This window comes from Lucilia sericata, unplaced genomic scaffold (genome assembly GCF_015586225.1).
Source record: "Lucilia sericata isolate MDLA Ls3-8-SP2 unplaced genomic scaffold, ASM1558622v1 Contig003011F_arrow, whole genome shotgun sequence".
Taxonomy (NCBI): Eukaryota; Metazoa; Arthropoda; class Insecta; order Diptera; family Calliphoridae; genus Lucilia; species Lucilia sericata.
In genome coordinates, this window is record NW_023996640.1 from 1 (window position 1) to 14218 (window position 14218).

At 34.5% G+C, this 14218-nt stretch overlaps 1 protein-coding gene across 1 annotated transcript; it reads left to right on the forward strand.

Annotated features, from left to right (window-relative positions):
* Positions 1-4: 4 nt before the first annotated feature.
* On the forward strand, positions 5-4002 carry LOC119614515 (protein sevenless-like; the record flags this gene model as incomplete). Its single annotated transcript, XM_037970639.1, has 5 exons — positions 5-548; positions 649-947; positions 2517-2705; positions 2769-3199; positions 3258-4002. Coding segments are annotated over 5 exons (2001 nt in total), but the record flags the coding sequence as incomplete, so codon positions are not given.
* Between the last annotated feature and the right edge of the window lie 10216 nt (positions 4003-14218).

The following is a 14218-nucleotide window of genomic DNA, read 5'->3' on the forward strand; positions in this document are numbered from 1 at the left end:
GGTGCCCAGTTCTCACTATATCTACGAAACTTTGGGAGATGCTCCCGGCAGACCCGGACAACCTCAAATCGAGCACATAACTGGGGAAATATTCAAGGTATTTTGGGATCCTGCGAAAAGTAATGGAGCCACCATAACAGAATACAGTCTCGAGGCTTTACAGGCCAGACAACATAAAAGAATAAGACGCAATATAGTAACACCAGCTAACAATACCTCTAACACCTCCTTCAACGCGTCCTCTATTACCCGTTTAGCTCAAATGCCTTGGGTAGAGGAATTGCAGCCTTTGGAAGATAAATGGCTGTCGTATTGCAATACCTCAGAACTAAGTTGTATAGTACGTGAGTTGCACACTATGCGTTTCTTAATGTTTCGTGTGCGTGCACGTAATGAACCCTATGGCTGGGGGCCTTACAGTGAGGATAGTGAACGTGTATTGGAACCATTTGTCTCACCACAAAAACGTAACTCATTAGTGTTGGCCATTATAGCGCCGGCTGCCATAGTAACCACCTGTGTTATCATACTAATTGTCATACGTAAAGGTAAGAAAACACATACAAACACTCATACACATACACAGCGATAAAGTTCAATTCAATAATGTAAATCATTATTATTCTTGTTTTTTTTTTTTTTGGTTAGTACAAAAACGTCGCCTGAAAGCCAAACAATTATTGGCTAAAAGTCGTCCTAGTATTTGGAGTAATTTGTCTACTATGCAACAGCAATTGGCAGCACGTAATAGAGCATTTTCTATGACCAGTGCTTCGACCATGTATACAGGTGGTCCTTTGAGTGATGCTGATATTGCTCTATTGCCGCATATTAATTGGAGTCAAATTACTTTGTTGAATTTTCTGGGCAGTGGAGCATTTGGTGAGGTATACGAGGGTATGCTGAAGCATGAGGATGAGGAGGAAATGGAAAAGGTGGCCATAAAGGTGAGAGATAAGAAGAATCAATCAGTTCTAGTTCTGGTTCTGTTCTAGTTCTGTTCTAGTTCTGTTCTAGTTCTGTTCTAGTTCTGTTCTAGTTCTGTTCTAGTACTGTTCTAGTTCTGTTCTAGTTCTGTTCTAGTTCTGTTCTAGTTCTGTTCTAGTTCTGTTCTAGTTCTGTTCTAGTTCTGTTCTAGTTCTGTTCTAGTTCTAGTTCTGTTCTAGTTCTGTTCTAGTCTGTTCTAGTTCTGTTCTAGTTCTGTTCTAGTTCTGTTCTAGTTCTGTTCTAGTTCTGTTCTAGTTCTGTTCTAGTTCTGTTCTAGTTCTGTTCTAGTTCTGTTCTAGTTCTGTTCTAGTTCTGTTCTAGTTCTGTTCTAGTTCTGTTCTAGTTCTGTTCTAGTTCTGTTCTAGTTCTGTTCTAGTTCTGTTCTAGTTCTGTTCCTAGTTCTGTTCTAGTTCTGTTCTAGTTCTGTTCTAGTTCTGTTCTAGTTCTGTTCTAGTTCTGTTCTAGTTCTGTTCTAGTTCTGTTCTAGTTCTAGTTCTGTTCTAGTTATAGTTCTGTTCTAGTTATAGTTCTGTTCTAGTTCTGTTCTAGTTCTGTTCTAGTTCTGTTCTAGTTCTGTTCTAGTTCTGTTCTAGTTCTGTTCTAGTTCTGTTCTAGTTCTGTTCTAGTTCTGTTCTAGTTCTGTTCTAGTTCTGTTCTAGTTCTGTTCTAGTTCTGTTCTAGTTCTGTTCTAGTTCTGTTCTAGTTCTGTTCTAGTTCTGTTCTAGTTCTGTTCTAGTTCTGTTCTAGTTCTGTTCTAGTTCTGTTCTAGTTCTGTTCTAGTTCTGTTCTAGTTCTGTTCTAGTTCTGTTCTAGTTCTGTTCTAGTTCTGTCTAAGTTCTGTTCTAGTTCTGTTCTAGTTCTGTTCTAGTTCTGTTCTAGTTCTGTTCTAGTTCTGTTCTAGTTCTGTTCTAGTTCTGTTCTAGTTCTGTTCTAGTTCTGTTCTAGTTCTGTTCGAGTTCTGTTCTAGTTCTGTTCTAGTTCTGTTCTAGTTTCTAGTTGTTCTAGTTCTGTTCTAGTTATGTTCTAGTTCTGTTCTAGTTCTGTTCTAGTTCTGGTTCTGTTCTGTTCTAGTTCTGTTCAGTTCTAGTTCTGTTCTAGTTCTGTTTCTAGTTCTGTTCTAGTTCTGTTCTAGTTCTGTTCTAGTTCTGTTCTAGTTCTGTTCTAGTTCTGTTCTAGTTCTGTTCTAGTTCTGTTCTAGTTCTGTTCTAGTTCTGTTCTAGTTCTGTTCTAGTTCTGTTCTAGTTCTGTTCTAGTTCTGTTCTATTGTTCTGTTTCTAGTTCTGGTTCTAGTTCTGTTCTAGTTCGTTCTAGTTCTGTTCTAGTTCTGTTCTAGTTCTGTTCTAGTTCTGTTCTAGTTCTGTTCTAGTTCTGTTCTAGTTCTGTTCTAGTTCTGTTTCTAGTCTTCTAGTTCTGTTCTAGTTCTGTTCTAGTTCTGTTCTAGTTCTGTTCTAGTTATGTTCTAGTTCGGTCCCAGTTCATGTCTACAGTCTCTTTTATTCTATTTATTTGTATGAATTGCCTTTTCAGAGTCTTCGAAGGGCGCCAGTGAATTTGCTGAGCTTTTACAGGAAGCTCAACTGATGAGTAATTTCAAACATGAGAACATAGTGCGCCTAATAGGAGTCTGCTGTGATACTGAATCAATTTCCATTATAATGGAGCATATGGAAGGAGGAGACCTCCTCAGTTACCTAAGAGAGTCAAGACCCAATTCAACGGTAAAAAAACGATTTCATTAAAAATTGCTTTTGAAAGCACAAGATTTTTTTTTAATTTTTCAGAAACCAGTAGCCTCCTTACAACTCTTAGACCTAATGACCATGTGCATAGATGTAGCCACCGGTATGGCCTATTTGGAGGATATGCATTTTGTTCATCGTGATTTGGCATGTCGCAATTGTCTGGTTTCATCACGTATACCCAGTAAGAGAACGGTGAAAATTGGGGACTTCGGTTTAGCTAGAGATATATATAAAAATGATTACTATCGCAAGGAGGGAGAGGCCCTTATGCCGGTACGTTGGATGGCTCCCGAAAGTCTAGTGGATGGTGTTTTTACCACACAATCAGATGTCTGGGCTTTTGGTGTATTATGCTGGGAAATCTTGACTTTGGGGCAACAGCCTTATGCTGCTCGAAATAATTTTGAAGTCTTAAATTTTGTCAAGGAAGGAGGCAGACTAGAGCAGCCGGATAATTGCCCAGATAAATTGTGAGTTTGTAGTATATACTTTAAGAAGTCAAATAATTTTCTTTGATTCTTATCCCAGATTCTCTTTAATGTCTGCCTGTTGGCAAACAGACCCCGATGAACGTCCCACCTTTCGCAAATGCTTTAACTCTTTGCTGGCCATCAAAACCGATGTACGACGTGTTAGTTTGGGTTACAATATCGATGACAGTGATTATGCCATGTATGCCAATCAACATGGCATAGTCTTAAGTAGTTTCTTAGCCTCTCCGCCTCTTAATAAGGTCAAAGAAGAAGAAGAAGAACTGGAGGCACCACTTCAGGAGAACACCAAGGATATTAACAAACAAAGTCACAAATATGAAATGAGACAAAATTCCTTAAATAGTCAAAATGAAGAGGAATCCATTTTGGCCAATAATCATATACAAGACAAAGCCCTTGAGTCCATAACCGATAAAAATGATTTGAAAGTTCGTTTTAATAACAACATTTCCATGAGAGATGCCGAGGAGCCGGAATCTTTGAATGATGAGTCACATTTAATAGACACTAAGTTATATAGAATACAAGAAAATCCTGATTATTATGTTAATGAGGGTGTATCCCGTTTATAGATGGGTTAGCAGGGATCAAATCGAAAAGCCAAATAATCATTGAAATCATTTAGTTGTAATTAATTTAAGCATCGAATCTACGAATTTTTTCTTTTTAAGAGACTGTTTTTTAAGAAAGGTTTTTCAATTGTTTATTGTTGTAAGTGTAAAAAGATTATTTATATGTAAAAGTTTTTCTAATAAAAAAAGTTCAAATTTGTACAAAATCAGGAACAAATGCCACATTTTTTATATGAAGGTATGGTCAAGCATGATGTGTAAATGGAAAAGAAGAAGTAAATTCAGTTGCAGTTTAACTGCAGTTTCAGTTCTAGTTCAGTTCTAGTTCAGTTCTAGTTCAGTTCTAGTTCAGTTCTAGTTCAGTTCTAGTTCAGTTCTAGTTCAGTTCTAGTTCCAGTTCTAGGTTCAGTTCTAGTTCAGTTCTAGTTCAGTTCTAGTTCAGTTCTAGTTCAGTTCTAGTTCAGTTTCTAGTTCAGTTCTAGTTCAGTTCTAGTTCAGTTCTAGTTCGTTTAGTTCAGTTCTAGTTCAGTTCTAGTTCAGTTCTAGTTCAGTTCTAGTTCAAGTTCTAGTTCAGTTCTAGTTCAGTTCTAGTTCAGTCTAGTTCAGTTTCTAGTTCAGTTCTATTTCAGTTCTAGTTCAGTTCTAGTTCAGTTCTAGTTCAGTTCTAGTTCAGTTCTAGTTCAGTTCTAGTTCAGTTCTAGTTCAGTTCTAGTTCAGTTCTCGTCAGTTCAGTTCAGTTCTAGTTCAGTTCTTAGTTCAGTTCTAGTTCAGTTTCAGTTCAGTTCTAGTTCAGTTCCTTCAGTTCTAGTTAGTTCTAGTCCAGTTCTAGTTCAGTTCTAGTTCTAGTTCAGTTCTAGTTCAGTTCTAGTTCAGTTCTTGTTCAGTTCTTAGTTCAGTTCTAGTTCAGTTCTAGTTTAGTTCTAGTTCAGTTCTAGTTCAGTTTCTAGTTCAGTTCTAGTTCAGTTCTAGTTCAGTTCTAGTTCAGTTCTAGTTCAGTTTCTAGTTCAGTTCTAGTTCAGTTCTAGTTCAGTTCTAGTTCAGTTCTAGTTCAGTTCTAGTTCTGTTCTAGTTCAGTTTCTAGTTCAGTTCTAGTTCAGTTCTAGTTCAGTTCTAGTCCTGTTCTAATTTTGTTCTAGTTCTATTGGTTGCAAGTTAAGCAATATTTTATTCCCTAATCCTTAAAATAATCCTTTAAATTTTCTTTTGTCTTCAAAATCTGTGTCATAATATTATTTAATTCAATTTAATGTGCAGCATAATGGTTGTTTCCCTTGCTCTTGTCATTTTGACATGTTTTCACAATTTTTTTGTTATTACTAAAGAATTTATTTAAACTCTAAACAGCAAAAACAAACATCAGCTTTGTATGTCTAAATTGTTGTTGTGAGCTTTGTTTTTTTCGTTATGTCTTTTCACCAACGGCATTATACTCTTTACTGGAATTATTATGTAAATGTGCAACATATTGTATTGTATTTCGTTTTGTTGAACAAAAATTTAAAACAAAAAAAAAAAAAAAAAAAAAAAAAAAAAAAAAATTGCAACAAATAGTAACAAGAGAAAGAAAAAGTTTTGTTTTGTTACTGTAAATATGCTTGTAACAGCTCATGGTTGTAGTTTAGTTGGCTGTGTTGGTTAGGTTTCATCATAATGCAGTCGTAACATAACTTTGTGTTTACGTAAATTGCTCCGCACACCCATGTTGCAATGGCTTAGTAGATTTTTTTTTTTTGGTATTTACAAAACATAAGCAAAGTAGTTATTCAAAACATATCACATATTATTGTTACCAGTTACGGGAGTGAGAAGTAGCTTAAAGTTTAGTAGAGTTTATTTTAATACGTTCTATAATCAAATGTCTGAAAAATAGCAGTAAAATGCAAAAGTCTGAATGCATACGTGCAGGCGCAACACACACAAACAAGCTTATACAAGTATAGACCTGTAGACAAATTTTGCAAATAACAAGTGATAATAACAATTGCAACATGTGTACAAAGTGAAAAGAGTAAACAAAAGTTAATAAGAAAAAAAGAAACATTTATAAAACAAAAACTTATTATTGCAGACGGTTTGGGAACAGACCGAAATTTATGAAAGTGAACCGAACTAGAACTGAACTAGAACCGAACTAAAATTGACATGGAACAGTGTTAAACTAAAACTGAACTAGAACTGAACTAGAATTGAACTGGAACTGAACTAGAACTGAACTAGAACTGAACTAGAACTGAACTAGAACTGAACTAGAACTAAACTAGAACTGAACTAGAACTGAACTAGAACTGAACTAGAATTGAACTAGAACTGAACTAGAACTAACTAGAACTGAACTAGAACTGAACTAGAACTGAACTAGAACTGAACTAGAACTGAACTAGAACTGAACTAGAACTGAACTAGAACTGAACTAAAACTGATCTAAAACTGATCTAGAACTGAACAAGAACTGAACAAGAACTGAACTAGAACTGAACTAGAACTGAACTAGAACTGAACTAGAACTGAACTAGAACTGAACTAGAACTGACTAGAACTGAACTAGAACTGAACTAGAACTGAACTAGAACTGAACTAGAACTGAACTAGAACTAAACTAGAACTGAACTAGAACTGAACTAGAACTGAACTAGAACTGAACTAGAACTGAACTAGAACTGAACTAGAACAGAACTAGAACTGAACTAGAACTGAACTAGAACTGAACTAGAACTGAACTAGAACTGAACTAGAACTGAACTAGAACTGAACTAGAACTAGAACTGAACTAGAACTGAACTAGAACTAAACTAGAACTGAACTAGAACTGAACTAGAACTGAACTAGAATTGAACTAGAACTGAACTAGAACTAAACTAGAACTGAACTAGAACTGAACTAGAACTGAACTAGAACTGAACTAGAACTGAACTAGAACTGAACTAGAACTGAACTAGAACTGAACTAAAACTGATCTAAAACTGATCTAGAACTGAACAAGAACTGAACAAGAACTGAACTAGAACTGAACTAGAACTGAACTAGAACTGAACTAGAACTGAACTAGAACTGAACTAGAACTGAACTAGAACTGAACTAGAACTGAACTAGAACTGAACTAGAACTGAACTAGAACTGAACTAGAACTGAACTAGAACCGAACTAGAACTGAACTAGAACTGAACTAGAACTGAACTAAAACAGAACTAGAACAGAACTAGAACAGAACTAGAAACAGAACTAGAACAGAACTAGAACAGAACTAGAACAGAACTAGAACAGAACTAGAACAGAACTAGAACAGAACTAGAACAGAACTAGAACAGAACTAGAACAGAACTAGAACAGAACTATAACAGAACTAGAACAGAACTAGAACAGAACTAGAACAGAACTAGAACAGAACTAGAACAGAACTAGAACAGAACTAGAACAGAACTAGAACAGAACTAGAACAGAACTAGAACAGAACTAGAACAAACTAGAACAGAACTAGACAGAACTGAACAGAACTAGAACAGACTAGAACAGAACTAGAACAGAACTAGAACAGAACTAGAACAGAACTAGAACAGAACTATAACAGACTAGAACAGAACTAGAACAGAACTAGAACAGAACTAGAACAGAACTAGAACAGAACAAACTAGAACAGAATAGAACAGAACTGAACAGAACTAGAACAGAACTAGAACAGAACTAGAACTGAACTAGAACTGAACTAGAACTGAACTAGAACTGAACTAGAACTGAACTAGAACTGAACTAGAACTGAACTAGAACTGAACTAGAACTGACTAGAACTGAACTAGAACTGAACTAGAACTGAACTAGACTAACTAGAACTGAACTAGAACTGAACTAGAACTGAACTGAACTGAACTAGAACTGAACTAGAACTGAACTAGAACTGAACTAGAACTGAACTAGAACTGAACTAGAACTGAACTAACTGAACTAAACTGAACTAAACTGAACTAGAACTGAACAAACTGAACTAGAACTGAACTAGAACTGAACTAGAACTGAACTAGAACTGAACTAGAACTGAACTAGAACTGAACTAGAACTGAACTAGAACTGAACTAGAACTGAACTAGAACTGAACTAGAACTGAACTAAACTGAACTAAACTGAACTAGAACTGAACTAGAATGAACTAGAACTGAACTAGAACTGAACTAGAACTGAACTAGAACTGAACTAGAACTGAACTAGAACTGAATTAGAACTGAACTAGAACTGAACTAGAACTGAACTAGAACTGAACTAGAACTGACTTAGAACTGACTAGAACTGAACTAGAACTGAACTAGAACTGAACTAGAACTGAACTATGAACTGAACTGAGAACTGAACTTAGAACTGAACTAGAACTGAACTAGAACTAGAACTGAACTAGAACTAGAACTGAACTAGAACTGAACTAGAACTGAACTAGAACTGAACTAGAATCTGAACTAGAACTGAACTAGAACTGAAACGAGAACTGAACTAGAACTGAACTAGAACTGAAACTATGAACTGAACGAGAACTGAACTAGAACAGAACTAGAACGAACTAGAACAGAACTAGAACAGAACTAGAACAGAACTAGAAGCAGAACTAAGAACAGAACTAAGAACTGAACCGAGAACTGAGAACTAGAACAGAACTAAAAACTAGAACTAGAACTGAACTAGAACTAGAACTGGAAGCTTGAACTAGATAATAATAATTTCCATTAAGAATGTTGAGGTTAACAGTAAGTATACTTATTTTTTTAAATATCAAGATAAAAAAACCACTCATACGCAGTGGGAGATAAATTCAGCAAGAAATTAAAACATTAAAGAAGGAAAGTCGCATTATTAACTATTTACTAGAATTTTTTGCCGGCCAGTCAGTCAAGTGTTATAATTTATTCTGTTTTTCACATTTTTTAAATCTGCTTTTTTTTACATTTTCTCTTTAAAAAAAAAACCATTAACCACACACATGTCTATGGAAGAAAATCAGAAAAAATCAAATACCACAATTGTAAATAGCAGCAAAAACAACCAAATAACAAACAAAAACCACAGTGAAAAATATCAACAAACTGCAGAAAGATGCCAATGGCATGTTTTTGCGTCAGAGAGTAGAGAGAAAAGGGGGCAAAATTTTTAATTTCCTTGGTTTTGGAAAAAGCACATAACAAAAACAACAACAAAAGCAGAAAGTTATAACAGCAAACATGTCATATTTCAGCATATAAACAACAGCATGTGTATGTATGTATATCTTTCAATAAAAGAAATCCTTAAAAACCAACAAAAAAAAAAAAAAAAAAACCCAATGAAATTGTATGTCAATGTCATATAAACAAATCCATGTACGTATGTGTGTGAATCACAGCAAAATATCCCGTTATTTATATATTCACTCCCCCACTCACACTTGTTTATCTCGTCCATCTCTTTCGCTTACGTTTTACACTTGACTGTGTTAACTAACTGTACAGTTAATTCAAAGAGACAGTGAGTATGAAAAGAAAGTATGAAAAACAAAACCAAATATATGAATGTGTATTGATAAATAAACAAACATTTCATTTCAACTACAATGATGAGAAAGAAGATTTTTTCTTTTACCTAATGGAAAAATGTTATTGAAATGTTAAAGCAAAAATACAATAAAAATGCCAAAAAAAAAAAAACGAAAATAAAAAACCAAGCAGCCTTATAAAGGATTGCATAAATAAGAAGCAAGGTATTTGTAGTTATCAATCTTTTTTTGTGTCATTTTCCTTTTTGTTGTAGTTGTAGTTCTGAAGTGAAACTCTTTGTCAAAATCAAACATAACCACTTACGTTGAAAATGATTTGTTGTAATATGGCAACAACAACGAACAGCAAGCAAGAGACGAAAAAAAATAAATCAAACAATAACAACAAATTGAAAAATCAAGTAAGGCATCAGTGTTAGAGTGTTTATAAGCCACAGGAATCTCAATATTTATTACACAACATTTATAAGAGAACTGCGGCACGAGGTGGCTGTATCCGCAATAAACTACTTAGGGGTACTAAAGTAACCGTGGACCCAAAATATTCCGATTTGAGTCTAGTTAGATCCTAGACAAAAAATACAGTGTAAAATGAAACTTTATAGCCTCGCTCACCTACCGGGTAATTCATGTTGTTGCGTATACATAGATCATGATGTTATTTAAGAAATCAATAAACATTAAGTGTTTGATGAAAGTCATAAGACCTGAATTAACAGAAAATGAAATATGGTCTGTAAAGAAGCATAAAAAAGCTAGAACAGAACTTGAACAGAACTAGAACAGAACTAGAACAGAACTAGAACAGAACTAGAACAGAACTAGAACAGAACTAGAACAGAACTAGAACGAAACTGGAACGGAACTAGAACAGAACTAGAACAGAACTAGAACAGAACTAGAACAGAACTAGAACAGAACTAGAACAGAACTAGAACAGAACTAGAACAGAACTAGAACAGAACTAGAACAGAACTAAAACAGAACTAGAACAGAACTAGAACAGAACAAGAACAGAACTAGAACAGAACTAGAACAGAACTAGAACAGAACTAGAACAAAACTAGAACAGAACTAGAACGAAACTGGAACGGAACTAGAACAGAACTAGAACAGAACTAGAACAAAACTAGAACAGAACTAGAACGAAACTGGAACGGAACTAGAACAGAACTAGACAGAACTAGAACAGAACTAGAACAGAACTAGAACAGAACTAGAACAGAACTAGAACAGAACTAGAACAGAACTAGAACAGAACTAGAACAGAACTAGAACAGAACTAGAACAGAACTAGAACAGAACTAGAACAGAACTAGAACAGAACTAGAACAGAACAGAACAGAACTAGAACTAGAACAGAACTAGAACAGAACTAGAACAGAACTAGAACAGAACTAGAACAGAACTAGAACAGAACTAGAACAGAACTAGAACAGAACTAGAACAGAACTAGAACAGAACTAGAACAGAACTAGAACAGAACTAGAACAGAACTAGAACAGAACTAGAACAGAACTAGAACAGAACTAGAACAGAACTAGAACAGAACTAGAACAGAACTAGAACAGAACTAGAACAGAACTAGAACAGAACTAGAACAGAACTAGAACAGAACTAGAACAGAACTAGAACAGAACTAGAACAGAACTAGAACAGAACTAGAACAGAACTAGAACAGAACTAGAACAGACTAGAACAGAACTAGAACAGAACTAGAACAGAACTAGAACAGAACTAGAACAGAACTAGAACAGAACTAGAACAGAACTAGAACAGAACTAGAACAGAACTAGAACAGAACTAGAACAGAACTAGAACAGAACTAGAACAGAACTAGAACAGAACTAGAACAGAACTAGAACAGAACTAGAACAGAACTAGAACAGAACTAGAACAGAACTAGAACAGAACTAGAACAGAACTAGAACAGAACTAGAACAGAACTAGAAACAGAACTAGAACAGAACTAGAACAGAACTAGAACAGAACTAGAACAGAACTAGAACAGAACTAGAACAGAACTAGAACAGAACTAGAACAGAACTAGAACAGAACTAGAACAGAACTAGAACAGAACTAGAACAGAACTAGAACAGAACTAGAACAGAACTAGAACAGAACTAGAACAGAACTAGAACAGAACTAGAACAGAACTACAACAGAACTAGAACAGAACTAGAACAGAACTAGAACAGAACTAGAACATAAGCATTACTGAACTAAAAGACAAGCAGAACTGAACTAGAACTGACGTGGTTATACTTACCGAAGTAAGTTTCTTTGTTTTACTGGTATTTATTATTTATCTGATTCTTTTCATATTTATATGTACTAATTAACTTCTTCCCCTTTTTTAGCTCTTGTGACCATTTAACAAATTGCCCAGATTTTTTTGAGCAAATAATAGCACTTTAACCACAAACAACAGTAAATGTAATTTGTCACATTTAATATTTGTTTAATTTGACTTGTCTTGAAAGTAAACAAAAAGAAGGCAAGCACATAACCATACAAAAGAAAAACAGATGAATAGAATAAATAAAACAGTTGAATTTGAAAAGAAAGCCATATTTGCAGGTTTTACTCAGACCAGATAAAGAGGAAATCACATTAGCAGTAAAAGACATGAAAAGCGACCAACACAAATGCGATATGTTTAATATTTGTAAACTATTTATATTGGTGCCTAAAAGTAGAGTATAAATTTATAGATTTTATTTTGATTTTCTTTTTTTTAATAAATTATATAGGTATTTAATATACTTTTTGTTAAAAATTTCTAATAGAAAATTAAGATTATTTAATGTTTCTATATATATTTTAAATTTTTCCCCAGTGCATGCTGTAAATTTGTTTTTATTTTCTTCTCCTTTAATTAATTCATTTCGACTCCCCCTAAAAACATGCTTTATAATTTATTTTCTTTTTTTACATAATTTGTCTGCTCCTAAAAGCATGCTTTATAATATTTTTATAGACAGACTTCTCTTTATCAAAAGATACCATAACTTGATGGTCACTTTAACTCCTGTTGTCTAGGTTTTTTTCCATTGGTTTTTGCCTTGCTCTCTAACACACCTTAAACACAATGTCAAATGCCATAAATGAACACACACAGAGTGTAAGGGCAAAAACAAAAAACAACAATAACAAATAATAATGATGCCTTAGTGCAGCATTTTGCTTTAACAAATGAAACATTACACGAAATTGCTGTCATTTATTGATGTACTACAAACATGCACGTACAAAAAATGAACAAAAAGAACAGCAAAAAAACATAAAAATAACATCACCACCATCATTAACAACAACTACGTACTCACAGTAATAAAAATAATAACAACAACATTTGTTATGTAAAGAGAAACAATGTAAACAATATTAATACTCACACTCACTCTCTCACACTAGTAAACAAACATAAACAAAAAAACTAGTCCTTTGTGGGAGTAAATTCGAGGGGAGTAAGTAGTAAGAGAATATTACAAGTGAATAATAGTGAGCAGTAGTTTTTTAGTAAGTGAGATAATGTGAGAGGGAATAACAGTTTACTGTAATGTGTTGTGACGTTATTCCAGATAGAAAATGTGATAATAAATATAAATAATGGCGATAATATAGGAAAATAAACGTACGAGCAGGAGAGTGAAATATCATTAAGATGAGAAATTTATTGCCACGCTTCTGCTCATAAAGGAACTAGTTCTGTTGTAGTTCAGTTCTAGTTCAGTTCTAGCTCAGTTCTGTTCTAGTTCTGTTCTAGTTCTGTTCTAGTTCTGTTCTAGTTCTGTTCTAGTTCTGTTCTAGTTCTGTTCTAGTTCTGTTCTAGTTCTGTCTAGTTCTGTTCTAGTTCTGTTCTAGTTCTGTTCTAGTTCTGTTCTAGTTCTGTTCTAGTTCTGTTCTAGTTCTGTTCTAGTTCTGTTCTAGTTCTGTTCTAGTTCTGTTCTAGTTCTGTTCTAGTTCTGTCTAGTTCTGTTCTAGTTCTGTTCTAGTTCTGTTCTAGTTCTGTTCTAGTTCTGTTCTAGTTCTGTTCTAGTTCTGTTCTAGTTCTGTTCTAGTTCTGTTCTAGTTCTGTTCTAGTTCTGTTCTAGTTCTGTTCTAGTTCTGTTCTAGTTCTGTTCTAGTTCTGTTCTAGTTCTGTTCTAGTTCTGTTCTAGTTCTGTTCTAGTTCTGTTCTAGTTCTGTTCTAGTTCTGTTCTAGTTCTGTTCTAGTTCTGTTCTAGTTCTGTTCTAGTTCTGTTCTAGTTCTGTTCTAGTTCTGTTCTAGTTCTGTTCTAGTTCTGTTCTAGTTCTGTTCTAGTTCTGTTCTAGTTCTGTTCTAGTTCTTTCTAGTTCTGTTCTAGTTCTGTTCTAGTTCTGTTCTAGTTCTGTTCTAGTTCTGTTCTAGTTCTGTTCTAGTTCTGTTCTAGTTCTGTTCTAGTTCTGTTCTAGTTCTGTTCTAGTTCTGTTCTAGTTCTGTTCTAGTTCTGTTCTAGTTCTGTTCTAGTTCTGTTCTAGTTCTGTTCTAGTTCTGTTCTAGTTCTGTTCTAGTTCTGTTCTAGTTCTGTTCTAGTTCTGTCTAGTTCTGTTCTAGTTCTGTTCTAGTTCTGTTCTAGTTCTGTTCTAGTTCTGTTCTAGTTCTGTTCTAGTTCTGTTCTAGTTCTGTTCTAGTTCTGTTCTAGTTCTGTTCTAGTTCTGTTCTAGTTCTGTTCTAGTTCTGTTCTAGTTCTGTTCTAGTTCTGTTCTAGTTCTGTTCTAGTTCTGTTCTAGTTCTGTTCTAGTTCTGTTCTAGTTCTGTTCTAGTTCTGTTCTAGTTCTGTTCTAGTTCTGTTCTAGTTCTGTTCTAGTTCTGTTCTAGTTCTGTTCTAGTTCTGTTCTAGTTCTGTTCTAGTTCTGTTCTAGTTCTGTTCTAGTTCTGTTCTAGTTCTGTTC